The sequence below is a fragment of the Mucor velutinosus genome (genome assembly GCF_035048745.1).
Source record: "Mucor velutinosus strain NIH1002 chromosome Unknown tig00001544, whole genome shotgun sequence".
NCBI classification, from domain to species: Eukaryota; Fungi; Mucoromycota; class Mucoromycetes; order Mucorales; family Mucoraceae; genus Mucor; species Mucor velutinosus.
Genome location: NW_027041908.1, coordinates 307881 through 332308, shown reverse-complemented (window position 1 = coordinate 332308; position 24428 = coordinate 307881). Strand labels below are relative to the sequence as shown.

Here is a 24428-nt window from a genome sequence, read left to right as displayed (position 1 = left end):
ATTTTAGTAGCTCATTTTGTGGCTAAAAACTCAAGCTTTCGTAGTCTTACTTTAGTTTTAAAACTGAAAAAAATTGACAGAGCTGTAAGTGTAAAACTACGAATTGGCAAAACACTGGAACGTTTTTTTCGCGCACTGTACTTCTTAGCCTCGGATAAAGTCTTGTTGAGCTTCAGGGATAGGCACATCCACACAATGTAAAAAAGTATGCTTCAAAAGAAACATAATAATAATATAAAAAACGAAAAGAATATAATACTATACGAGTATAGTAGTAGTACGTAGGCAAAAAAGAGACACTCACACAAAGCGGGTCAAAGAAAAGCATAACAAACACAACATCAAAGATGTTTAAAAAAGCTCGTTGCTGTTGCAAGAAAAATGCATACATGAGCAACGCGCATGGTAGTCATAGTAGGATGCAAAGCAACATGGCACAAATACGCAAAACTGCAAAAGCAACAGTGGTATTATAAGTTTGCGATACAACATGATGACTAATGCTGTTTCATGTAAAGCTACTACAGAGGAAACACTACTGTTAAGCACAAAGAATAAAAGGATTATTATTTGTAGCTTATAAAAAATGTTCGATATTATAAAAACAAGAAAAGACTTATTTGAATAAGATTAGACACAAAAACTAAAGACTTATTGATGAAGACAAGAGTTACTCTATTTATGCCAAGTTCTGAATGCCAAAGTAGCAATTTATCTTGTACAACGCTTATCACATCTGATGAACCTCAATATTTAGATAGCTGATGTTAAGCACAAAGAATAAAAGGATTATTATTTGTAGCTTATAAAAAATGTTCGATATTATAAAAACAAGAAAAGACTTATTTGAATAAGATCAGACACAAAAACTAATGATTTATTGATGAAGACAAGAGTTATTCTATTTATACTAAGTTCTGAATGCCAAAGTAGCAATTTATCTTGTACAACGCTTATCACATCTGGTGAACCTCAGTATTTAGATAGCTGAGATGCACTTCACTTATCATAGCTTGTCCATGTTGTTGCACAACACAGACATATCTACCCATCAAGAATACCTTAATCTTTATAGACAGTTGTAGCCCTTCTGGCACAACAGCTGAGTCGCACTTCAATTGTCATAGCTTGTCCATGTTGTTGCACAACACAGACATATCTACCCATCAAGAATACCTTAATCTTTATAGACAGTTGTAGCCCTTCTGGCACAACAGTTACCAAAAATCAATATATTCCTAGTGGCTGCTGTTTACACCATGTCAACGTAGTAATCATTGACTAGTAATCCATCATATTTAAGCTACTATTAAGATAATCCTCTGTAATGAAGAAGCTCTTTGTTTTAGATACAGTTAACAACTGATTATTTTTGTCGACTTCTTTATTGTGAAGTCATCGATGTCCAACATTGACGCTAAACTTTGAATCTGATGTTACAACTAGATTTGGTATCTCCGTTTTGGACGACCACCGAAAGTGTCCTGCTAACCTAATAAACACCTCGTTTAATCTGAGCAAAGTTGTTAGATTCAAATTTGCAAAGAAGCATTGACACTCAAATTTTAAAATTACTGTATTTGCGTATTTTGAAAAGGAAGATCCAAGCTTTAGAACTAGATAGAGGCATTTATCACTTACGACTCGAGTTTCTTACAATGCAGAACATCAGAGACATCAGACAGCGCCTTACTCTATTTACTTCTTTGGCAACATAACCTAATACGCGTTATTTTTAGGTCAAATTCTGTCCAAATCTAGTCATTGTCAAACACAAATAACTCATGCTACAAAGCGTTGTGGACACTCGGAGCAAGGCCAAACGTCTCTTCTTGGTCACGCTCTACTTATTGATGCTTTATCTCAATTTTTTTGGGTGATTGCAAATTCATGAAAATTGTCGTTTTTACATGAGTACTAGCAAGGGAAAATTCTTGAAAATCAAGCGATCGCGTTTTTTACCCCAAAAATGAAGACTTTTCCTATGATACATATTAGACCAAACCGATTGTCAAGATGGAATGCAGCACTGAAAGCCCTTTTTATGAGACTTTCATATGTTAAATGTTGACATATTTACAGAAAACCTGCTTTCGTATTTTTGCAGATTGCTCATTATTTTCGGTCTGAAAGCTAAACGTAATCAGCATCATTCGACGCGCCTTCATTGACTTTATATAAATGCATTAGAAAGTAAAGTATTACAACGACATCTTTCATAGTTGAATTTAACAAAAATGTTTATGGAATGTGAAATCAAGTCGAATTTGAACATGAAACTATCCACTGCACAATTTCAAATTAAAGTGCAGCAGTTGCGGCTGCCACCACGGCAGAAGGCTGAGACCAGATCTACTGGCCGTGACGTCGGTTATGGCGCTCTCTCATTTTCCATGTATTCGTTTTTTTATCTTTTTTGCAAAACGCGTTTAGTATCAAACCATATCGATTTGGGAACCCTTTCGATTGAAAACAACACTCTAACTTCTGATGACACGGCTTTGTACTTTTAAAAGTACTTGATAACGCTTTATTGAAGTGGAATATAGTAGGTACTATTCGATAACGAACACTAGAAGACGTAAAATCAGCACTAATAATCGAATTTGTTTATTAGGTTTCGATAATTTTTTTGCCTGTTTGACATAGGTGCTTCTGCCATTACTTCTCTGCTATCTCTGTTGTTTGATTCTTTGGTTATTATGTCTGGTAGCTACTTCTGTTGTCTCTATCTATGGCGGCTGCTTCTTTAGTCTTTGCCTGGTCTCTGGTGTCGCTCGTTCTTTGAGTTTATATGGTCTTGCTGATGGTCTTGCTAATGGTATTGCTGCTGGTATTGCTGCTGGCCTTGCTGCTGCTGCTAGTCTGGTCTTTTCTGGTCTGCCATTTGCGATGTATGCTCGTTCTCTCGTCTATCTCTGATGATTGCTTATGCTCTGGTCTATCTGTGGTGTTGATAAGTGGTAAGTAACTTCTTTGGTCTTTGCCTGCTCTCTGCTGATGGTATTTGTTCTTTAGTTTTTCTATTGTGCTGGTGTTGCTGCTGCTGCTGCTGCTGCTAATCTGATCTTTTCTGGTCTGCTGTATTTGGTGAATGCTTGTTCTCTGGTCTGTCTCCGGTGATTGCCCATACTATTCTGGTGTATTTATGGCTGTGGTAAGTGGTATGTTCTTTCTTCTGGTCGCAATGATGTAAATCTTCTTTGAACGTTTATATTATTGCTTCCTTTCTCGTGATAACGCATTCATGATGTTTGCGTTGTTGCACTTTTTCTTCTTTTTCTTTTGTTGGTAGTGTTTCCTCTGTAGCTTTACATGAAACAATATTAGTCATTATGTTGTATTGCAAACTTATAATACCACTGTTGCTTTTGTAGTTGTGTGTATTTGTGTCATGTTGCTTTACATCTGACTATTATTACTACCATGCGCGTTGCTCATGTGTGCATTTTTCTTGCAACAGCAACGAGCTTTTTTTTTTAACATCTTTGATGTTGTGTTTGTTATGCTTTTCTTTGGCTTGCTTCGTGTGAGCATTCTTTTTTTTTTGCCTACATACTACTATACTCTTATAGTATTATGTTCTTTTCTTCTTTCTTTTATTATTATTATGTTTCTTTAAAGCATACCTTTTTTACGTTGTGTGGATGTGCCTATCCCTGAAGCTCAACAAGACTCTATCCGAGGCTAGGAGGTAGATAGGCTGCCTCCACTTGGTTATCGCTACTTACTTTACTGATAATTGAGAGTCTCAACGCCAGAATCTAAAGCTAGGTGGTGTAAGTAAGGCATGCTCTAGCACCTGAGGGAAGTTTGATGACAGCAGCGGCTATATTGCTATATATAGCGGCGCTTAAAATTTTGCCTCACATCAAAACAGGGGGAAACCCTCGCAAAATTTTTTTAGATCAGCGGAGTTTTTGAGCAATCTGATTGGCTCAGAGATTTGAACAACGAAGAGTTACAGCTAGTTGATTTCCTATTGATCTGTTATCTATTTTAATTTTGTTAAGCACAAAGAATAAAAGGATTATTATTTGTAGCTTATAAAAAATGTTCGATATTATAAAAACAAGAAAAGACTTATTTGAATAAGATCAGACACAAAAACTAATGATTCATTGATGAAGACAAGAGTTATTCTATTTATGCCAAGTTCTGAATGCCAAAGTAGCAATTTATCTTGTACAACGCTTATCACATCTGATGAACCTCAATATTTAGATAGCTAAGATGCACTTCAATTATCATAGCTTGTTCATGTTGTTGCACAACACAGACATATCTACCCATCAAGAATACCTTAATCTTTATAGACAGTTGTAGCCCTTCTTCTGGCACAACAGAGTTTAATGTCAAATTGTAGTAACAGAAGTAGGTGTGGAATACATCCACTATGATCTGCATTCCGACAGTTCATCCAGTTACTAGATTTAGATATAAACTGTATGTACGCTGGATTAGATGTACGATATCGATTTATACTATAAGAAGATATGGACTTCAGATACGCTAGTACTATAAGATTCATACTATATACGATATAGGCTATAGATGGCACCACGGACATGGATGGCACTATAGACTTATACTTGTATTCCGACATTGACTACGGATGTTTACCATATCTGGATAGGCACCAAGATTAATGCAATATGAGCTTGTTGCTTCAGATATGCACTTCATGATCCACGCTATAAGACACATGCTTATATCCGTGATGTAATGAAATAGCCACCCAAACGCAACTTAATTGAAAACCAAAGTTCATCAAATAGCACTCATTCAAATTCATGCTATTTGGATCTATTAATGAAAGCGCTCAAATGTACATCAAAAACCCATTTAAAAATACTAAAGTAAAGATACACGCTTATATCGCACATCGTGTGAATGAATCACTCCTGATCACAGTGTATTCAATCACACCCATGATGGTCGTAATAGGTGATGGTATCTTTATCCAAATAGAATTAAATCAATAACAAGCATATTCAAATATGACAACTATGCCCTGCTGCCATAGTTGCACAATATCCCAGATAAAGGATTCCATGCTTCAATAACAAACATCACACTTTAAACCATCAAGGTTACATTAAATCATGCTATGACGATAGCTCACCCAAGCCCATCAAGGTTACTCAAATCGACCCTTATGGCCAGTGCTCCTGCATTGATTACCACTTTAAATCAAACATCAACAACATTTGCCAGATATCGCAATAGCAGCACCTATTGCTTTCTATCATCACCAATCCTACAAGCCAGATGCAAATGTATAAATACTCTTCTTTTTTTTACTCAATTCCAGGATCTTCAGTTCATTTTATACACAAAATAAAATACAGTTGATTTCTATTGTATTTTACCTTTGCTTTATTTTTTTTGTGAAATCCATTAAACCTGATTTCACTGCACGTGATACTAGCTACAGATACTTTATGTACTACAGACTTGTACTACATATGAGACATGCTATAGACATGCATACGATATGCTATAGACATGCCATATATCCAGATACATGCTAAAGATGTATGCTTAGCGATATACACTCAGATATGTACTATTAATATAGACTAAGAAGACTATGTACTGTACCTATCGGATACATGCTACTAGATCGATATTAATTATCCTTATAGAAAGGATAGATCAGGGTACTTCGGATGAGAGTCTAATTATTCATCCAGACAGAGCTAAATCATGATTAGCTTGCTGGAGTTGTCTTTTAGCATGATTAGACATTAGTTGATCTGAGTTGACTTATTTGTTAATCTAATTAATAGAACTTTTATCCATTGTTATAGTATATAAGAAGGATCATCTACCTGGCCAGTAGAGAGACTTCAGTTTACTTTACACCTGTCAGTTTGATAATAAAATATACCTTTATCAAGTTGACATTACTGTTTTTTATTCTTTTTTTTTCCGTGAATTTTAGTCTGTAAAGCCTCAAATTCCACAGTAGGATCCAATATAGTAAGCAGTGAAGCATAATTTATTCGATAGTGTAGGCAATTTACAGCAAAAAGAGAGATTCTGTTACAAAACCAAAGTCGATTTGTAACATCATCTTTTATCTCAATTCTGTTCTTTTATATACATTTATCTAAGTCTACCCTAAACCTATATCTATACACACTACATTTTGAAAAATTTTATAAAAAGTGCAGACAGCGAGATTCGAACTCGCGCCACTTTCGTGAATACGACCTGAACGTATCGCGTTAACCACTCCGCCATATCTGCTACTTGTTGAAAGAAATTTTTTACAGTTAATATAATAATAAAAGTAGTTATATGTATACTTGAGTCACGTGATACATGTTTATCTTTTGATCTTCTGCAATAATTCTATATTGCATGCTCATTATTACATGCTACAGTTTGGAAAAGTTTCTTCGAGTCTCTTTGTTTCCACGTAAATTTTAAGAAATCATTTGAACCATATGTATATTCCGACTATTATTGGTTTTTGTATTAATTGGTGGTTTATAAGGTCTCACAATGTAGTAGGCTTTAGGCAAATCATGTTAATCATGATTTACAAATCGCTGGTAGGGTGGACATTTAACATTGTTGCATTACATTACATATCATTATTGCGCTGTAAAAATTAGTATAACGAAAAATATATGAATGTATCCTCTGGGCGTATTTTCAGTAAAGGTGTAGATATCTAGCAGGCTCAATTTTATATTGTATTTTGACACAATATCGGGAGCTTTTGGTATTCATGGACTCTAACTCAAAAATGGTAAATACAAAGCGTAGGCAATAACAGAATTCAATGCAATTTTTAATTTAAGTTTCTTTTTTGGATATTGGCTATATATACATATAGCCAATCAAATAAGCAAATACTGCTTAATAATCATGTTGAAGATCCTCATCAATGAATTACCATGAGTATTATCACATGCGTATAAGATGATGATCTTGTGCTTCATTCTTGACGGCATCTATATAACAAAGCATTGAAACAACTGGCACAAGAAGTAGTAGTCAAACTGATATGCCATGCTTCTTATATTGGTAGCTCCCGAAACTTGGTGATAGATCTTCAACGCATGACTCTGCCTTCTCATGGTCATTTGTGGGTCATGTAAAATCTGACAATGACTTGTCGTAAATTTAGCATATTGCTCACTCCAGTATTATGAAAGCCACGATTACAAATCAGTACTTGATATAAATGGAAGAATGTTGTTTTACTGCTGTGGCTGGACAACATCAACATGTGCTACTTTCAGAAGGTCGCTCCCTCAAGTTGATCAAGATATCACTTATTACTAATTTGAGCACTTCTATCCTTTAATGTCATTCATCTAGAAGAAATCAAGCAAAAATTATACCGGAATCCTAAAGACTGCAGTAAAGAAGAGCTTATTACAAATCAAGAAACTGCCAGTAATTTCGAGCGTTGAGGGCAAGAGGGTTATTGATGCAAAATTAGAGAACGTGGATCTATAGAAGCAACTGATATGTAACCTCCGCAACGGTTGCTGATTGTACCACGATAGGGATCAAAGCGATTGCCTTGGATGTGCTCGAAATATGAACATTTGAATAGATGCAGCGATAAGAAAGTGCATCTTATTGATTAGATCTATGAATATTTGTTAAAGTTATCTATCATACTGACCAAAATGAACTCTTATGTAAATATACCATTGGGAATATACTCAATTTTTAGTCATAGATAAGATGAATGATTCATCAGAGGAAAGAAAAAGAGTATGGCAGTTCATCAGTGAGAATAGAATACATCGCACCAGAAAAAGCAAGATAAGATAATTAACGTTGTTGACGTAGGCGGGCGTTATAGGATGTCTCTATTATGGATATGTCGTACAAAACTCACATATGACTCAAGAAAATCATGGATACAAACGACACAAAACCGACAAACCTCACTGATTACATTCGGGCATCTTATTGGATTTTAGATCAAGAAGGATTTCACTTGCAATTTCATGATTTAGTGCTATTTGAAGACTTGCTAGAACACTTGATGTATACAGGATGACTCTCCCATCATTTTAAAAGCGTCTTTCTTCCAGAATTGATGAGACCGAAAACTCGGAATTACCGAGGATCAAACAGGAAATGACGAATGGGTGAGAGGCCCGACCATACCCCATCTTTTAGTACGCGCATTACTCTCTTTTTCAACGTGGTATTAGGTTAATGTGACTGGAATACAATCAAATTTGTAAGCATCATCCTGAAAAGGTGCCTTTTTAATCCAACAAAGGGATTGTGAAAGCAAGCAAGAAAGAGGAAAAGAAATCAGGTAAATATACGATTTTTTTTGGTTGTCATTTTGCTGCTGTTGCGTACAGGATATGCAAGTAATATTGGTTTTAGATCAAGAAATGCGAGGATCTATTATTACATTTTCTGTGGAGAAATCCGCAGCAGCTCTGTGTCTAAATTAAGCTTAAACTTTCACTGACAGATAAATAACATCTAGACTTGTGAGTTGTTTCAACCCAAATGATGTAAACACGTCAGTTGATGCATACCTAGATGTTGCACAGGTAAAATGTTCATATAGGAAACAATGAAAATGATGGTTTTTCTGTTGATTAATAATATGTTGATCTTGATGGTAGCGTTGGCGATCTCTAGACTTCATGTCCATAATCTCTACTCCACATTTTTTTTTATGCAACTCCCTCGGATCAAACACTACTTTTACTCTATTACTGGGTTTGATTGCAAAAAGCTCCATGGAAACATGAACAATAAGCAATTCTTCCCAAGTACTACATGGAGGCCTTCCACGGTGAGTCACTGAGCATACATAAAATGGCCGTTTTCACTATGACTCCAAGCGTGGTCGCACGAATATAGTATTTGGGTTTCGCTGTATAATTCAGCTGACACATTGCCGATTTGCCCAATAAATGGAATGTTGCCATGGTAACAAGGTAACACTGAGCCATCTCTGCCCGTCACTTTGATAACAAGTCGCCATACCTGCACTTGAAATGTATGATCTGACACATTGTATATACAGCTTAATACGTATGATACGTATGATAAGATTAATCATCAGTATGGGACGGTTTCGCTGAAAGATGTGATCAATATATAAAGGCCATGCAGATCTTTGCTTTTCATCATCTTTCCTCATATTCCTTTTCAATTTCACTTTTACAATTACACATCTACTCTAATCTTATGCATCTCTCCCCTCATCATATCATTCCATCTGCGAAGAAGGAAGTCCTCAAAGTCGTCTTGGATGAGCCTCGTCTCTTTGTCGAAGAATCACTTGGATCAGTCATGGTTCGTGGTGAAGTGATTGTCAATTTCCCAAAAGATACGCAAATACAGGGACCTATTGAACTCTTGTTTGAGGGTATTCAACGATTTCATCCTTGGCCATGTAAGCTTGCTTTAATGACATGATCTGATAAGATGATCTAATCATTGTTCCATAGTAATTATGCGCGGTGCTCCCACTGGCTCACCCATTGAAACCAAGTTACAAGTTATTGAATTGTCATTGCTACCACCAAATACAAAAGGAATCATGCCTGCTGGCATTCAACGATTTCCATTTGAATTTCCAATTCCTGCTTCATTGCCAACATCAGTTTATATCAAGGATCGCCTCGAAATCTTTTATCAAATGAGCGCTATTCTTCGTCGTTCATCTCAAGCTGACTTCCACCAACACAATGAGAGTGCCGTCAATCCTATCAACTGGATCGATTGGGCTCGTCGCAATACCACATTCAAAAAAAAGTACACTGCCTGCTCACCTTTGCGCATCGTTCGCGCTATGGAATCAATCGTCTCGAATGGCCTACCAACACCCAACACAAATACCACATCTGCAACAGCGACCACTGCTCAATTAAGCCAAGAGGAACAAGAACAAATAGAACCAGAACCAGAAACTACGACACCCACAGCTCAGCAAAACGTATTGCCCTGGAATCGACGTGGCTTGGATGCCTATCAAGGAACATATGATGAACAACATGATCAGCTGGCATTTTCCTTTGCTGGCAGATCCTCGGGTAATTTGAATCAACCTATCCACACATTAAACGGCGTACAAGGCATTCGTTACAAGATTAGCGTTGATCGTACTGCCATTGCTCTTGGCACAAGTATTGGCGTTGAACTCATGATTGAACCTGTTTGCGAAGACGCTGTCATCAAATCTGTCGTCTTAAAACTGAACGAATCTCGTCGATATGCCATGAAGGTGCCTGCTGGTCATACTTGGGATACAAGTGCGCCTGAAACCAAAAAAACAAATGAGTGTACTACGATGGTATTGAAATGGGCCTATGGTTATAAAGTAGAAGACGAAGAAGATGAAAGTCGAGTTCACAAGCAAATCAAGTCTTCCACCTCTACAGCAAAGAAAGGCGAACGCTATCTTCGTCAACGTGTCGAGAATAGTCAATACCTCGCTTACTTTGATCCTCCACAACCTGGTTGTCCTGAAGGCAAGCAATTCCTCAACAGCACATTTGACCGCACCAAGAAATGCTTTGGAGATAGCAGCTTGATGCAAACGCAAGAACATGAATCCTCTTCATCGATTGCTGACCGAGATATGCTGAATCTCAAGGAGCTTAACCAACCTGTGAAAGTAGGCGAGTACTTTGGCGGTAGATTTGTCGTGCCTGTTCCAGACTGTTCCAACCTCTTGCATCCAAGTATGGATTACGAATCTATCAAGATGAGTCACTGGATGCAATTAGTTGTCACCATTGAATGTAACGGTAAAACCTTTGATTTGCTCCTGGATTCACCTGCTCGTATTCTGGATTGTCGACTGGTCGCTGACGATGAGTCCCAGACAGTACTGCCTCCTCCTCCATCTTATCAACCTGGCGATAGTCATCTCTACAATGAAAACAATTGGTCACAAAGTACATTTTGGGAGCAACGTGAACCCATTACCTTTGTCTCTGGTTGGGGATCTTGTATGCCTTGTCCATGTGAATACAAGAGGCTCAAGGCCAGGAAAGCTATTGCTGCCAAGAAGCCTCTGCTAGCTACAAATATGCACTCAAATACCACCAAGACTATCTCCAGCAGCAAAAACAAGAGCAACAGCAGCAGTAATCAAGCAAATACCTCTACTGCCATTAGCGATGGCTGCCCATCTTCTCATTTGCCTGAATGGGGGCCACCTCCATGCTACAGTGAAGATTAAATTGTCTCCCCTCCCCCTCGCCTCCTCCTTCTATTCATATATACTCCCTTTCATCTAATACCATACAAAGGCTATTTTTACTACTATTATTACTACTCTTATGTTACCATCTATACAAAAACCATTTATACTAAATCCAAATATATATATATATATATATATGTAAATACTAAAACAATCTTTCTGCTCTTTTAATTTATAATAAACCACTATTTATTCTACATCAATCTCTCCTAACCCATCTTGTTGTTAACATGGTTGTCTAAAAGGAGTACTACTGTGTATGAGCATACATAGCATCATAATGCCCCTTCTTCTCCTTATGCTGTATTCCAAGCAACACTATATAACCCGAGATTTCATTATCTGGTCTTTCTATCTTTTGTACTTTTTGAAATCAACACTATACCAAGCAAGACAATGCCATCCACACTCAAGAACACTATTCTTTTCGTCTGCATCGTTTCGTGTTTGTCTGTTCTGGCCAATGCTTTCAAAGTAAGCAGTGAGGTGATTCCTCCTCAACGACTCGCAAAAAGAGGCTGCGATTTCTCTTGTCGCAATCAAAACGCTTGTAATGAACACTGCTGGAGTAAAAGTGTGGGTGTTCCACTTATTCTTGGCGTCTGCCACAAAGGAAAATGCTTCTGTGGATGGATTCCTGATAACTAGATCCAAACATCTCAAATAAAATGCTAGCATTGATCTCACTGTTTTTATTCTCAACAACATAATTCCCTTTTGAATTTATAACAGTTGCTAGATATGTTTGTCAGAGTAGATTCGTTCAGTACGTGTCAGGATAATGAGCTAATCAGCGTATCAAAGGTCTTGAAGTAATAGTAGTATTTTGATTCAAATGATTAGTAGAAATTTCAGAACTACTGCATTCAAAATTCATTATGGTTTCTGGCAATACACCTTGTCTCATTTAAACGCTAAGATTGAGCCTGAGATGGCCATCTACATGTTCAACTGAGCTATCCGGTCCGAGTAGAGACACTTTGAGTAACCTTTAAAATGTCACAAATATGTCTATATGATCCGCTTTTGTAAGATACCCATTCCCAGATTCACGGATAGCTAGCTAGGTCTGAAATACATACATCTACAAAGTTGGATCTATCAGATGTTGCAACTGTTTCCATATTGTACTTATATAGAACGAAAGAAACTCGCCTTCTTCGAGGTTCAAATCACAGTGATATCGTTATTTCGAATCCACCATAGTTGCTTTCCCATCTTTTATCAAGCTGAACAGTGACACTGAAGATAACAGTTGACCAATAGCAACCACTTGTAACCGCCCCCTTATTGTAAGGCGCACCAATAGAACATGAATCTCGTCTCTTTCTCTTCTTAATATACAAAATGAAGCGCTTCGAGACTACAGCAGAAAACGAACCGGGCAAAGGCATTTTGATATGTTCATGTTACAACCAATGTTCGAAATTTGAGCGTATTCATGCTCAATATCCACTCAAATTCATTCCTACCACGGGCCATGCAGATCGTCTCGCCGTCGTGTACATGTTGAGTTACGGTGGTGGAGTCATCAGTGGCGACACTTTTTCCATCGACATGACCGTTAATACAGACGCTATCCTGCTGTTAATGACACAAGGCAACACCAAAATCTTCAAGGATCGAGTGCACCAGAGACTTTGGTTGGCGTCTTTGCAACAACAGCAATCCAGTGCACCCACCATCTCGTTCTCCAACTTGCTACCCTCATTAGACACCATCACAGGCTTATTCAAGACACCACAACCACCTAAAAAAGTGGCGCCTTCGATCCAAATCATCAACTCTGTCGTAGCATCACAAGCAACGCTGCTGGTGGTCCCTGATCCCGTCACTTGTTTCCGCGATTCATCGTTTCAATCCAGACAATTATTCAAATTAGAAGACGATACATCCCAGTTGGTCTTGTTGGATTGGTTTACAAGCGGCCGCATTACGCGTGGTGAAAGCTGGTCCTTTCGTCATTATTCCAGTCGAATCGATATCAAAATTGCAGAAAAGTGGGTCATCAAGGACGCCATGGTGCTGGAGGACGAGGACTATATGAAACGACTGGATCCTCGAGTAGAGGATGAAACAGCTTATGCCGCACGTCTTAAGCCGTACCTCTGTTTTGCCACTTTGGTGATGATTGCCAAACCAGGCAGTCCTTTGATCAAGAGCGTAGATCGGATTCAACGCAAATCTGAAGAAATGCGATTACTGCCATTAACATTGAAATCTGAAGAAGATAGAAAAGTGTTGTGGTCTGTGAGTCCCCTATTGAAAGGAAGAGGCGTGTTGGTGCGTGTGGCTGGTATGACGACAGAGCAAGTAAGAGATTTTGTCAAATACGAGTGTTTGGAAGAAGGATTAAATGGCATTATTGGCGATGGCATGTTTAGTAAAGTGCTCATGTAGAAAGAAAAAAAAAAAAGTAGATACCAATAATATCACCCTGAGATAATAAAATTACACGTTCAAAGCCTCAGAAAGGAAACAAGTTGATCCCACAAAAGTACTTTGGTGGGCTGGCGTTACTAAATACTAAGACTTCAAAGGAAAAAGGGCATTGAGTTTGCCAGCCGGCCACACAAGCCAAAATTAATTAAAGCCCAGCCTCATAGTCTGTTCCAGACTGGCCAAATCTTGATGATTTTCGACTCGATTGGACTATTTTGGCAGATTCGACTATATAAAATATGATGATCATCCTATGCGCCTTTAAGCTTTCTTGGAGCGCTTTTCAAGGTGCACCCAATGGTGCCAAGTAAGATGGATGTTTTGAATAAGCTTATTGAGTAATTTATGGAAATATAAAAAGAAGTTTCTGGCCAAAAAGTCGAAATTTTACATATCAAGGTCCCACAAAGATGATTTCATGGGTTAGGTTAGATCAATAGAAACATTTTGGTTCAATACATACTATAGTAAAAGTCTTCATTTCCAAGGTGAAAAACGCGATCATTTGATTTTCGATGAAAACCATGAGGGGTACCTCATGCTTTTTGGTCGAATTTTGTTCATGTTTTTTTGGTCTCCAAAAAAATGGAGCAAAGGTGTCAGGAAGTAACTGCCAGATGAGAGTAATTGTTTGGTACTATTCTGACCATCTAAAACGGCCTTGAACGCGAGAAAACACAGCTCAAATGCACTCATTTTTTGCTGTATCAGGGACACTAAGGACTGGAAAGGGGAAATACCAGTATGCTGCTTGCTCTTATATGAAGTAGCTACGTGTATATGGATGTAGAGCCTGACATAAGAGTCAGATGCACAGATAATACAAAGGGTTTTCATGTATAAGTGAAAGGTCAAAATGAAAGCTGCATTATTCTGCTAAGATACGCAAGGGCAATTGGTAGCGCGGGCTGCCCCGCTGCACAGATTGGTTCTCACCAAGGCGAAGCAAAGGCAGAGAGCCAACCGAAGCATAAACACGCTCGTATTTAATAGAAGAAGAAAAAATTGAAATCAGATTGCTTGTGCAAAGATGGGCTTTAGGTCTATTGCCCAAAGCACGCTTGTATTGATGGTCTTGTTGGTATTTGCCTGCTGAAGGTCCGTCATGCGGGTGAAGCTGGTATCAAATACACCATCGTCATCAAAAGGGCTCAATGCTTGTTGTTGGTGCGTTTGTGGTAGGCGCCTCTTATTGTAAAGAGAGGACAGTAGCATATCGTCTAGAGATCTTGCTTGATTGTACTCCAAAAGAGATGGCCTCTGCTGCTGGATATTATGTTGGTGTGATCTTCCCCACGATAATCGGATGCGTGAAGATCCAATTTGATAACCGTTCATTTCTTCCATGGCTACTTCAGCAGACTGCCTCGATACAAATTGAACAAACCCACAGCCCTTGCCTGGTGGTATCTTGACGTAGACAATCTCACCAAATATCTCAAAGTATTGTCTCAGTTCCTCTTCTTTCAAGGGACATGACAACCCACCCACAAAGACGGTGGTGTTGACATGGTTTGCTGGCTGTCGCGGTAGCAGTGGTGGTGATGTGCTTGGCAGTGTACAGCTGAGTTTAGGGGTTGCTGCTGACACTCGAATAGGCCTATTGCCGATGATACAGCCTTGCATTTCGTCCAATGCCTGAAATTGATCCCGTTGCTGACGGAATCGGGCAAATCCATATCTACGAGATTGTCCTGTTTGAGGATCTGTCATGATTTTTACAGATATACAAGAAGGATATCTGCTTTGAAATATACGCTAATTGGGAGGGTCATTGGGGTGGGCGTGCTTGTGCCTTTTTGCTATCAAGATACTTACTAATAGCAACTGCTCAGAGCATTCAGGACTGAGATCGCCCAGGAAAAGTGAATATTCAGGCTGCTTAGCCTCTCTAGCCGTTTTGGACGCTTTATCAATACCTTTATATACTGCATACAGAGCCATTTGTCCACTAAAAGTACTGACCTTTTGTCGACGATGCCGCCCCCTAACGCCCAATTTAATCTAAATGTATATGATGTGTTGGGAATGACCTCTCCGTTAAACATATCAAGTGCCCTTCGAGCAGCTGATATGGACCCAAAATCAACAAATGCATATCCACAGCTAGCACTAGCATACACATGGTTAACAAATGCGTATACAATAACGATAAATCAAGAGCTTACAAAGTAGCTTTGTCTCGAATCACCTTGACCATCACACTGACATTCAAGCTGAGCCATAGCTTTTGGAGGTACCTTTCGTCCATCCAAAGTGCCAGACCGCCCATCCTATTACCAAATTGATTACTATTGCCATTCCACAAGCCACATTGGCGCAAATCACCATAGGGTTGTTTTCTTGTAGTGCGGTTGCTGTCGTGGTAAATACATAAAGCTTGAGTTCAAGTGTGGCCAATGTGTAGGGTAAATAAAAGAAAAAGAGAGGTAATGTAAAGAAAGAAAATAACTCGGTTTTTATTGTTTGAAACGCAACGCTTCTTTTTGGGTACTATCATCACAAGATGAGTCCTTGTTCTTTCATTGTCTGATGAGAGAATGGAAAAGAGTCAGTCTATACACATTATGTCTGATAGCATGTCGCCTTCTCTCTCACTCTCACTCTCTCTCTCTTACCTGATACATGGTGGCACCAATCTTGGCTGGAGATGGAGTGACAACAACACCTGCCTTTTCAAGTGCCTTGACCTTATCCATGGCTCCTCCCTTTCCGCCAGCGATAATAGCGCCTGCATGGCCTATTCAAGCATCTGCTATGAGAACATTCGCCACTAGTATCAAGCAAGTCTCACTTACCCATACGGCGGCCGGGTGGTGCAGTCATGCCAGCAATAAACGAAACAACGGGCTTTGGCTTGAACTGTTGCTTCATGTTGTATTCTTTCAAGAAAGCAGCAGCATCCTCTTCAGCAGAACCGCCAATTTCACCTATCAGAACAATACCTTCTGTCTCGTCATCATTCAGCAGCACCTTCAACACATCGATAAACGTCGTGCCATTCAAAGGGTCTCCTCCAATACCAATGCACAATGTCTGGCCTAACCCAACATCGGTTGTTTGCTGTACAGCCTCGTAGGTCAATGTGCCTGATCTGGACACAACACCAATTTTGCCTCGCTTGATAATACTCGCTGGCATGATGCCAATCTTGCACTCACCCGCACGGATCAATCCCGGGCAATTGGGCCCTACGAGACGACTTTTTGTTTGCGTCAATAAAGCTTGTTTTACTCGCATCATGTCATGAATCGGAATGCCTTCTGTGATGGCCACAATGAGTCCAATTTCAGCCTCAATGGCTTCCATAATGGCGTCAGCGGCAAAAGGCGGTGGTACATAGATCACAGAAGCGTCTGGCTTTGTTTCATTGACAGCCTAAAACAAATAATGAGCATCCAAGTGTTTGAGGTAGTTTCGCTGTATTACCTCTTGCACTGTACCAAAGACTGGTAACCCTAAATGTGTTGTACCAGCTTTCTTGGGTGATACACCGCCTACCATGTTGGTGCCAAATGCAATGGCTTCTTCAGAATGAAATGTTCCCTGCATATTAAATCAGCGTTCAGTGTAATTCAAGGCTTTTTTTTTTTTTTTTTTTTTTTTTTTTACTTGCCTGTTTGCCCGTAAAGCCTTGACAGATGACTTTGGTTTGCTTTGTCACGAGTAAATTCTTCAATGTAGATTCATAGCTACTGGTAGTGAATTGTCTCACTACATGTATAAATTGATATGCTTTAGTGGCGCTTTTTAAACATGTACTATGGCTGCTTATTACACTTGTTTGTTGAGCCTTTGATTGCGTTTCTAAACACGGTGGATAGCATAGTGTAGAGATGGGATACAAAGAGATGTAAAAAAAAAAAAAAAAAAAAAAAAACTAAAACATGGCGAGATTTTATCTTTTTAATTCATTCTGAAACATCTCTTGATTCATATCAGCTACTTTCTAACTAATAGATTTGCCAATTGGTCGCTATCATTGTTGTATCTTGATTGTAGATTAGCAGTTGTAGTGGATGAAGAGGATGATGCTGATGCCGTTGAAGAGGATGCTGGTGCGGACGAAGAGGCACCATCGTTGGCGCCGCTGCTATTGCCGGCCATTGTGTTCTCTAAATATGGCTTCTTCATTTCATCAGAAAATGATACTCTGCGTTGATGTTGTCTTGCTGATTTGATGGTACTTGTTGTTTGATGTGGCTGTTCCTCTGCTTCTTTTCTAGCTGCCTCTTGTAACATGGCGCATTTGAATTTGTAATCAATGTTGGCTCTACTTCTCAAGAACATAAAGAACTCGGACAACTTGGAAAAGTCCCAATCTCTGGTGAATTCCTGTATAAAACTCTCTCGCTTCTTATTGCATGTGGTGTATGGCGCAGAAATCAGGATGGTGGTAATCATCGTCGCTGTAAAGTGTGTTGCCCATTGTCGTGTTAATTTTCTCAGGAGCTTAGCTCTCTTTCTATCGCCTAATGTTCATTCTACACATCAGCCTATCTATTTATGGATCTCTCGCTATAAAGTCGCTGTACCTTCTTCATCTACCCAATCTGCTGTGACATGCCTCACCAATATGCTTGTGCTCTCCCATCGCCAATCAGCCGATAGCCATTCCAAGGCATTGATGATCCTTTCCAATGGATAGTCATTTGCAATACGATGCAAATAAAGCGATGTGACTAGAACGTTGTCTTCTGATTTCAGCCATGCATGAAATGTTGCATCGTAATTTGAATCCATCTTTTTAATATTGGATGATACATCTTTCCAGGCATCGGGTGATAGTGCTGTTGTGGCAGTATCTGTGCTACTAGAGGTGGTATCTTTGAATTCAAATGTCTTAATACACACACAAGTCCATTTCTCTCTCTCTCTCTCTCTCTCTTTCGCTATCAGCTTACCTGTCTTCTTCTTGGTCCCTGCCCAATCACATACTTTTTCTTGTCTAGATGTTGTGTTTAATTGCGTTGAGAACATGAATGACATGTTGATAGAGTAATGCGGATGCGATACAGAAGGAAAGTAAGTAAGAGAGAGAGAGAGAGAGAGAAAGGAGAAAAAGAAGAAAAAAGATAGCGCACACAATGCTGCTGTTCTAATAGAAACCGGATCTCGAAATCTATCAATTATACATGAGAAGCCGCATTTTAATTCAGGGGCACTTGCGAATCCCAGAGTCAATTGATCTATATCTGTCTCTCCTGAATGAAAAGAAGAAAGAAAAACATACGCATATTGTATCAGATTGAATGCACACTTACGTGGACGCATTCAAATGAATTGAAAGCGTATGAGCTGCGAGTCTTATCAACACCATTTGCACATATTTGATTTAGTTTTGGTGGCACAAAAGACGATTTAAACTAATGATGCTATTATTTTCAATCCAAAATCAACCATAAATTTTACGTGTGTGTTTAATCTTGTATATGGCTCGCTTGTTGTGGTCATACATCTCTCCTTTATTTCTGCTTCTCCTGATTGTCTTACTACCAGCAATAAAAGATATATTTATGTAAATAGCACAACTGATGTGAGCATGCATTCCATGCACATGACAGTTGCAGTTCTGGTAAACTGGAATACGCATAGATTCGGCGCTGGTAGAGTAGTGCTGCTTACACCATTTGAATGGCGTTTACTGGATTCAAGAATGAAAAGCAGCATTCTCTTTGATCGCAAAAGTGGCAATCAGACAAATGAAAGAGTCTGTCACTCGGTTTGTTTATAAATAATACACTAGATGGGATTTGATCGCTTATACTAGGCTTCAGTTAAGAAGCAAGTAATAAGTTATTCGAGAGTCTGTATGAAACTTCTACTTTCACATTCATCTAGGCATTCCATAGCTGCTGGACAACAGGGCCAAAGCCTATTGTTTGATTTCAATGAGAAAATGCCATTGAATACGTTTTCAAATGTCGATGCATCAAGCCAGCAACGATCCAATTGTGAGATGCAGAATCAACTGACTGATAACTGTATGAGATCAAACACAATCACTGACAATCTCATGTCAAATACTATTGGTATTCTTCATGAAAGCAAGTTGATTTGATGATCTTGGCTTGCATTCGTTTCGAGGACAAATGCCGGGCCATCCTACCCAAAAAACAAGGAAGAAAATGTTTTTTTTTATCGTCTCCGCCGAACCAGACGAGATTTTTTTTTTTTTGGCTACTAGTGAGAGTAGATTGATGCATCGTTAAGCCGTTCTCTTTTCACTTACTGGTCATTTGTATGTATAAGTTTTCGATTGATAGCAAGATCAAACAGTGCATCCATCCATTAGCATCTTACTATGATGGATGCATTGGATGAAAAGTAAAAAGCAAAGATATACTAATCGATTTTTTTTTCTATATATACAATCACCATCACACACATACACGCATTTCACATTTCAAATCACTTTAAATACCAACCTTCACCTCAAATAAAATCACAACAACAAATAAACCAACCTACACATAATAGATCATGGTTTTGAAGCACAACAACCAGTTGCCTAACCAGCATTTCCGCAAGCAATGGGACCTCCGTGTCAAGACTTGGTTCGATCAAGCCGGTCGCAAGAAGTCTAGAAGAATCGCACGTGTCCAAAAGGCCGGTCGTATTGCTCCTAGACCCATTGATGGTCTTCTCCGTCCTGCTGTCCGTTGTCCTACCGTTCGTTACAACATGAAGTTGAGATCTGGTCGTGGTTTCACTCTTGAAGAACTCAAGGTGGGTTGTGATATGTGATAATCTGGATGAACAGAATGTTGATTTTTTTTTTTGCGTTCTCTCTGTGTTATTAGGAAGCTGGTGTCCGTCGTAAGGAAGCCCGTTCCATCGGTATTGCTGTCGACTTCCGTCGTCGCAACAAGTCCAACGAGTCTCTTGAACTCAACGTTCAACGCTTGAAGGCTTACAAGGCTAAGCTCATTGTTTTCCCCCGTAAGGCTGGTAAGGCCAAGAAGGGTGACTCTGAGGTAATGTATATACACTGCAGAGAGAGAGGACGTCGATTCACTGTTCAAATGTCACACCATCGTGGAGAATCATCCTCACATATACGAATCAGTGTATGGGAGTGATAATATGGATCTCGTAGCAGTGGGTGAGAAGGCTATGAGAGGGAGGAGGGATAGGATGTGTGTGACATGACATCTGACATGGATCGACTGGATCCAAATGCAATATTATTCAGACATTGACACTAATGCATCATTGCAATCATATAGGCTGCCGAAGTTGCCTCTGCTGTCCAACTCCGTGGTCCTCTTTTCCCCGTTGAACAAGCTGCTGCTGCCCCTGAAGCTCGTGCTATCACTGCTGAGGAGAAGTCTACCAATGCTTACATGAAGCTCCGTTATGCTCGTTCCGCTGCTCGTACTCTCGGTGCCCGTGAGAAGCGTGCTCGTGATAAGGCCGAGGAGGAGGCCAACAAGAAGAAATAAATTAATTCTTTAACATAACGTATTTCTTTCTTACTAAAAAAATTGCTACTTCTACATTTTTTGTTCTTTGTCCATATACAATAAAATGATTTCTTATGTATACAGGTGTTTTGAATTGTGGTTGGGCGAAAACTTGACTTGGACGGCGCTGGGCTTGCTTGATCTATCTTGGTCCATTTTATCACAATGCTGTGTGAGCTCCATCAAATATCCAAACTGACGTAGACTTCTCTCATGCCCACTATCACGTAAGGACTTCCATAGCTATGGGTCTGGCTCTTCTCGAATGCTCCGCATCTATGTCAACGGTAACAGCTCATGTATGGGCAAATAGCATAGTTGTATTACCTCCTACTGCTCAAAAGTATGTGAAATACAGCAACATTTGGAGGCAGTTGAGCAATGATTTCTCGTGCCACAAGCCGTTTTAGACCGCCAGAATAGCACCAAACAGTTTCTTGCATCCAGCAGTAACTTTCTGACACCTTTGCTCAATTTTTTTGGGATAGTCAAAAATCGTCTCCAAACCATGAGGTACCCCCCTCATACTTTTCATCGAAAATCAACCGATCGCGTTTTTGACTTTCAAAACGAAGACTTTTGCTATGACATATATTCAATCAAAATATCTCTATTGATCTAAAGCAACGCCTGAAACAACTTTTGTGAGGCATTGGTATGTGAAATCTCGAGATTTTCAACAAAAAACTCATTTCATTTTTTCATACATTTGCTCGGTAATTTTGTTCAAAACACCTGTTGTGATTAGCACCATTGAATGCGCCTTGAAAAGCACTTTAAGAAAGCATAAGGGAGTATGGGATGGTTATCACACTTTATATAGTCGAATCTGCCAAAATATATTAAACAGGTCGGTTTTGATTAGAATTTGGCCAATCTAGACAAGAGGGTATCCTACGAAGATTTAATTTATTCTGACTGGCAAAATCAACCCTATGCACTTTTTGAAGGCAAACTTTATAAGAAGAGAATTGCAAACTGATGAAGAGAGGAATGTAGCTTAGCCTGACTACTTTTTTTTTCCTGTTCTCTTACCCAATTTTACGTTTGATAACGTCAGCCAATTTGACTTGCTACAGAAATATTTGTGCGCTCAAAATCCACCTCAGGCTTCGTAGAGGACTGGCGACTATAATAAATTGCTGGTTTTGGTGGCTCTTTTGCATCCGAGGAGCTGCAATGTCTGTTTGAATCAATGCTGAGAGAAGCGGCCCTGTTTACCGCTACAGCTACTGTAGCAACTTGTTGTAATATGGCCCATAGTAAAACATTGAAGAAAAATAAGCTTTTTGATGATGAACAATCAAAAAAAAAAAAAAAAAAAAAAAATGTGGCTAGAATAGCCTGCTTTCGATGATGGCTCTCATTTACACATCATCATGATCCATCTTGCCCCAACGTTTCTTTATAAATGACATTAGAAGTTTTTGAAAGCCATTATAGTGTGGCTTGTGATGGTTTTACTGTATACTTTCTCTGCATGTAGAAAGCACACCACTAACAAGGATGTAATGCCTCTGCTCATTGTCGAAAACATAATGCAGCGGTTTGTTCAATTTTATGCCAAGAAGGATTTGACATGTAAGAAACTGAGGTAATTGAGCAAAAAATGCTCGTTTGCAAAAAAAAAAAAATGCTATTTATGGCTAGCATTAATGTTTCTTCGGGGGGGGGGAGGAAGAGCAGGAATACAACGAAATTGCCTCAAATGCTTCTTCCCGATGAAAAGTTCTCACTGCTCCATTACATGATTCAGCATGCCACAGAATATGTGCGAATTGCTGCACTCTTTGCGGTAGCGATAATGCAGCACATTGATGTTTATGTTGCAGTATGTGCCTGCATTGCAAATCTTCCCAATTGACATGTCGCTCATTGTTGATAAGGAATCTATTTTTTCTTTCCTTTTGAAAACTCAAATATAATAAGCTGTTAATGAGGCTGTTTCAGTTTTTTTTTTTTTTTTTTTTTTTTTTGTTGATATGTGAGAGATAGAAAATTTAACTTTTGTGTGTGATCAAAATTCATTTTTGGATGAATGACAGAATTTGAAACAGACATGTCTTAATCTTGTGCACACATTATTGACACAAATTATGGAACCATTATTTTTCAAGGCGGAATATTTTTCTGCTTGCGGGTAAAATAAGGGTCCAGAGTTATTATCCCAGCATTTGAATATAAATAGCCCTGAAATGTTGATTTCTTTTATTCTACTGATTTCTTAATTTTGACTTTTTTTTTTAAAAAAAAAAGGAAACCGTAATAAATTTATGCAAACATATTCTAGCTCTCTTTCATCAAGTTGCTCTTCTTCCTCCACGTTGTGCTCATTATCTACAATTAAAATGTCTAATGCAAATATGATTGTCAAAGGAGAGAATAATTACTCCGATTTGACAGATCAGGAACTCAACCCTCACATCCAATACGCTGAACGACCAATGATGGCACCACTAGAGTCTTGGATGGCCGCTGCTAGTGCTCCCTCTCAGCCTTCCAACTCACAGCAATCGCATTACTACAATTCAAATGAAAATGGCTCTTTCTTACCTACACCTCCAGGCTCAACCCACCCCAGACAGTCCCCGCAGCTTCATCAACTACCCCAATCTTTACAGCAGCAGAATGGCTTCTCTAATCACGAATTTATGTCAAACAGCTCGAACGTACCTGCAAATTATCAACGTTCACTTCAGCATTCTCATCAAGTATATTCCCCATCGCCCTCGCCACCAAGATATAGACAAGGCAGCATCGCAAGCGATTCCTCCAATCCATCATCGATACCCTATGGTGATTTAGATGACCATCCTTCCCAGTCAGGTCGAAACTATGCAGGAGGTGGTGGTGGTACTACAGGTGGTACCAAAATGACCGCCAATAAGCGGGATAAGGCATTGGAGAGAAACCGACAAGGTAATTCCATAGATTCCATTGGTAAAGACTGCCACTAACTATTACTCATAATAGCTGCTCTCAGATGTAGACAAAGAAAAAAGGAATGGCTCAATCAACTTCAATCCAATGTTGACATACTAACAAAGGAAAACCGGGCCCTTGAGCAACAATCATTGACGCTTCGAGAAGAGATTTTAAACCTGAAAACTGTATTGCTGGCGCATAGAGATTGCTCGCATGCACATTTAACTGCAAATAGCATAAACTTTGATACTCTGCTCTATCGACCTTCCAGCAATCCGAACGCTGCTGGCGCAAGCACATCTTCCAATAGCACTGCACCCATTTAAATCACTTTTTGTACATATAATAAAGCAACATTTACTGAAGAAAAGAGA

At 39.0% G+C, this 24428-nt stretch overlaps 7 protein-coding genes and 1 non-coding gene across 8 annotated transcripts; 4 read left to right on the top strand and 4 right to left on the bottom strand.

The window, feature by feature from the left end:
* Positions 1-6174: 6174 nt before the first annotated feature.
* ATC70_005426 lies at positions 6175-6255 on the bottom strand. Its single transcript has one exon. It is a non-coding gene; the product is annotated as a tRNA-Leu (tRNA).
* A 2940-nt stretch (positions 6256-9195) lies between these two features.
* MYO1_3 (class II myosin) lies at positions 9196-11197 on the top strand (the record flags this gene model as incomplete). Its single annotated transcript, XM_064824714.1, has 2 exons — positions 9196-9403; positions 9459-11197. 2 exons carry the CDS (start codon positions 9196-9198, stop codon positions 11195-11197), a joined length of 1947 nt encoding a protein of 648 aa, XP_064680091.1.
* Positions 11198-12568: 1371 nt separating this feature from the next.
* On the top strand, positions 12569-13621 carry ATC70_005424 (uncharacterized protein; the record flags this gene model as incomplete). The annotated part of the gene is made up of 1 exon (XM_064824713.1): positions 12569-13621. The coding sequence occupies one exon, from the start codon at positions 12569-12571 to the stop codon at positions 13619-13621; it is 1053 nt and encodes a 350-aa protein (XP_064680090.1).
* Positions 13622-14674: 1053 nt separating this feature from the next.
* On the bottom strand, positions 14675-15376 carry VPS1_1 (vacuolar protein sorting-associated protein 1; the record flags this gene model as incomplete). Its single annotated transcript, XM_064824712.1, has 1 exon — positions 14675-15376. One exon carries the CDS (start codon positions 15374-15376, stop codon positions 14675-14677), a length of 702 nt encoding a protein of 233 aa, XP_064680089.1.
* A 786-nt stretch (positions 15377-16162) lies between these two features.
* Positions 16163-17490, bottom strand: ATC70_005422 (uncharacterized protein; the record flags this gene model as incomplete). Its single annotated transcript, XM_064824711.1, has 6 exons — positions 16163-16192; positions 16282-16403; positions 16462-17041; positions 17093-17209; positions 17280-17377; positions 17442-17490. The coding sequence occupies 6 exons, from the start codon at positions 17488-17490 to the stop codon at positions 16163-16165; spliced, it is 996 nt and encodes a 331-aa protein (XP_064680088.1).
* Positions 17491-17605: 115 nt separating this feature from the next.
* ATC70_005421 (uncharacterized protein) lies at positions 17606-18652 on the bottom strand (the record flags this gene model as incomplete). Its single annotated transcript, XM_064824710.1, has 3 exons — positions 17606-18135; positions 18199-18489; positions 18568-18652. The coding sequence occupies 3 exons, from the start codon at positions 18650-18652 to the stop codon at positions 17606-17608; spliced, it is 906 nt and encodes a 301-aa protein (XP_064680087.1).
* A 1494-nt stretch (positions 18653-20146) lies between these two features.
* ATC70_005420 (uncharacterized protein) lies at positions 20147-21108 on the top strand (the record flags this gene model as incomplete). The annotated part of the gene is made up of 3 exons (XM_064824709.1): positions 20147-20392; positions 20467-20640; positions 20893-21108. 3 exons carry the CDS (start codon positions 20147-20149, stop codon positions 21106-21108), a joined length of 636 nt encoding a protein of 211 aa, XP_064680086.1.
* Positions 21109-23477: 2369 nt separating this feature from the next.
* On the top strand, positions 23478-24380 carry ATC70_005419 (uncharacterized protein; the record flags this gene model as incomplete). The annotated part of the gene is made up of 2 exons (XM_064824708.1): positions 23478-24048; positions 24103-24380. 2 exons carry the CDS (start codon positions 23478-23480, stop codon positions 24378-24380), a joined length of 849 nt encoding a protein of 282 aa, XP_064680085.1.
* Between the last annotated feature and the right edge of the window lie 48 nt (positions 24381-24428).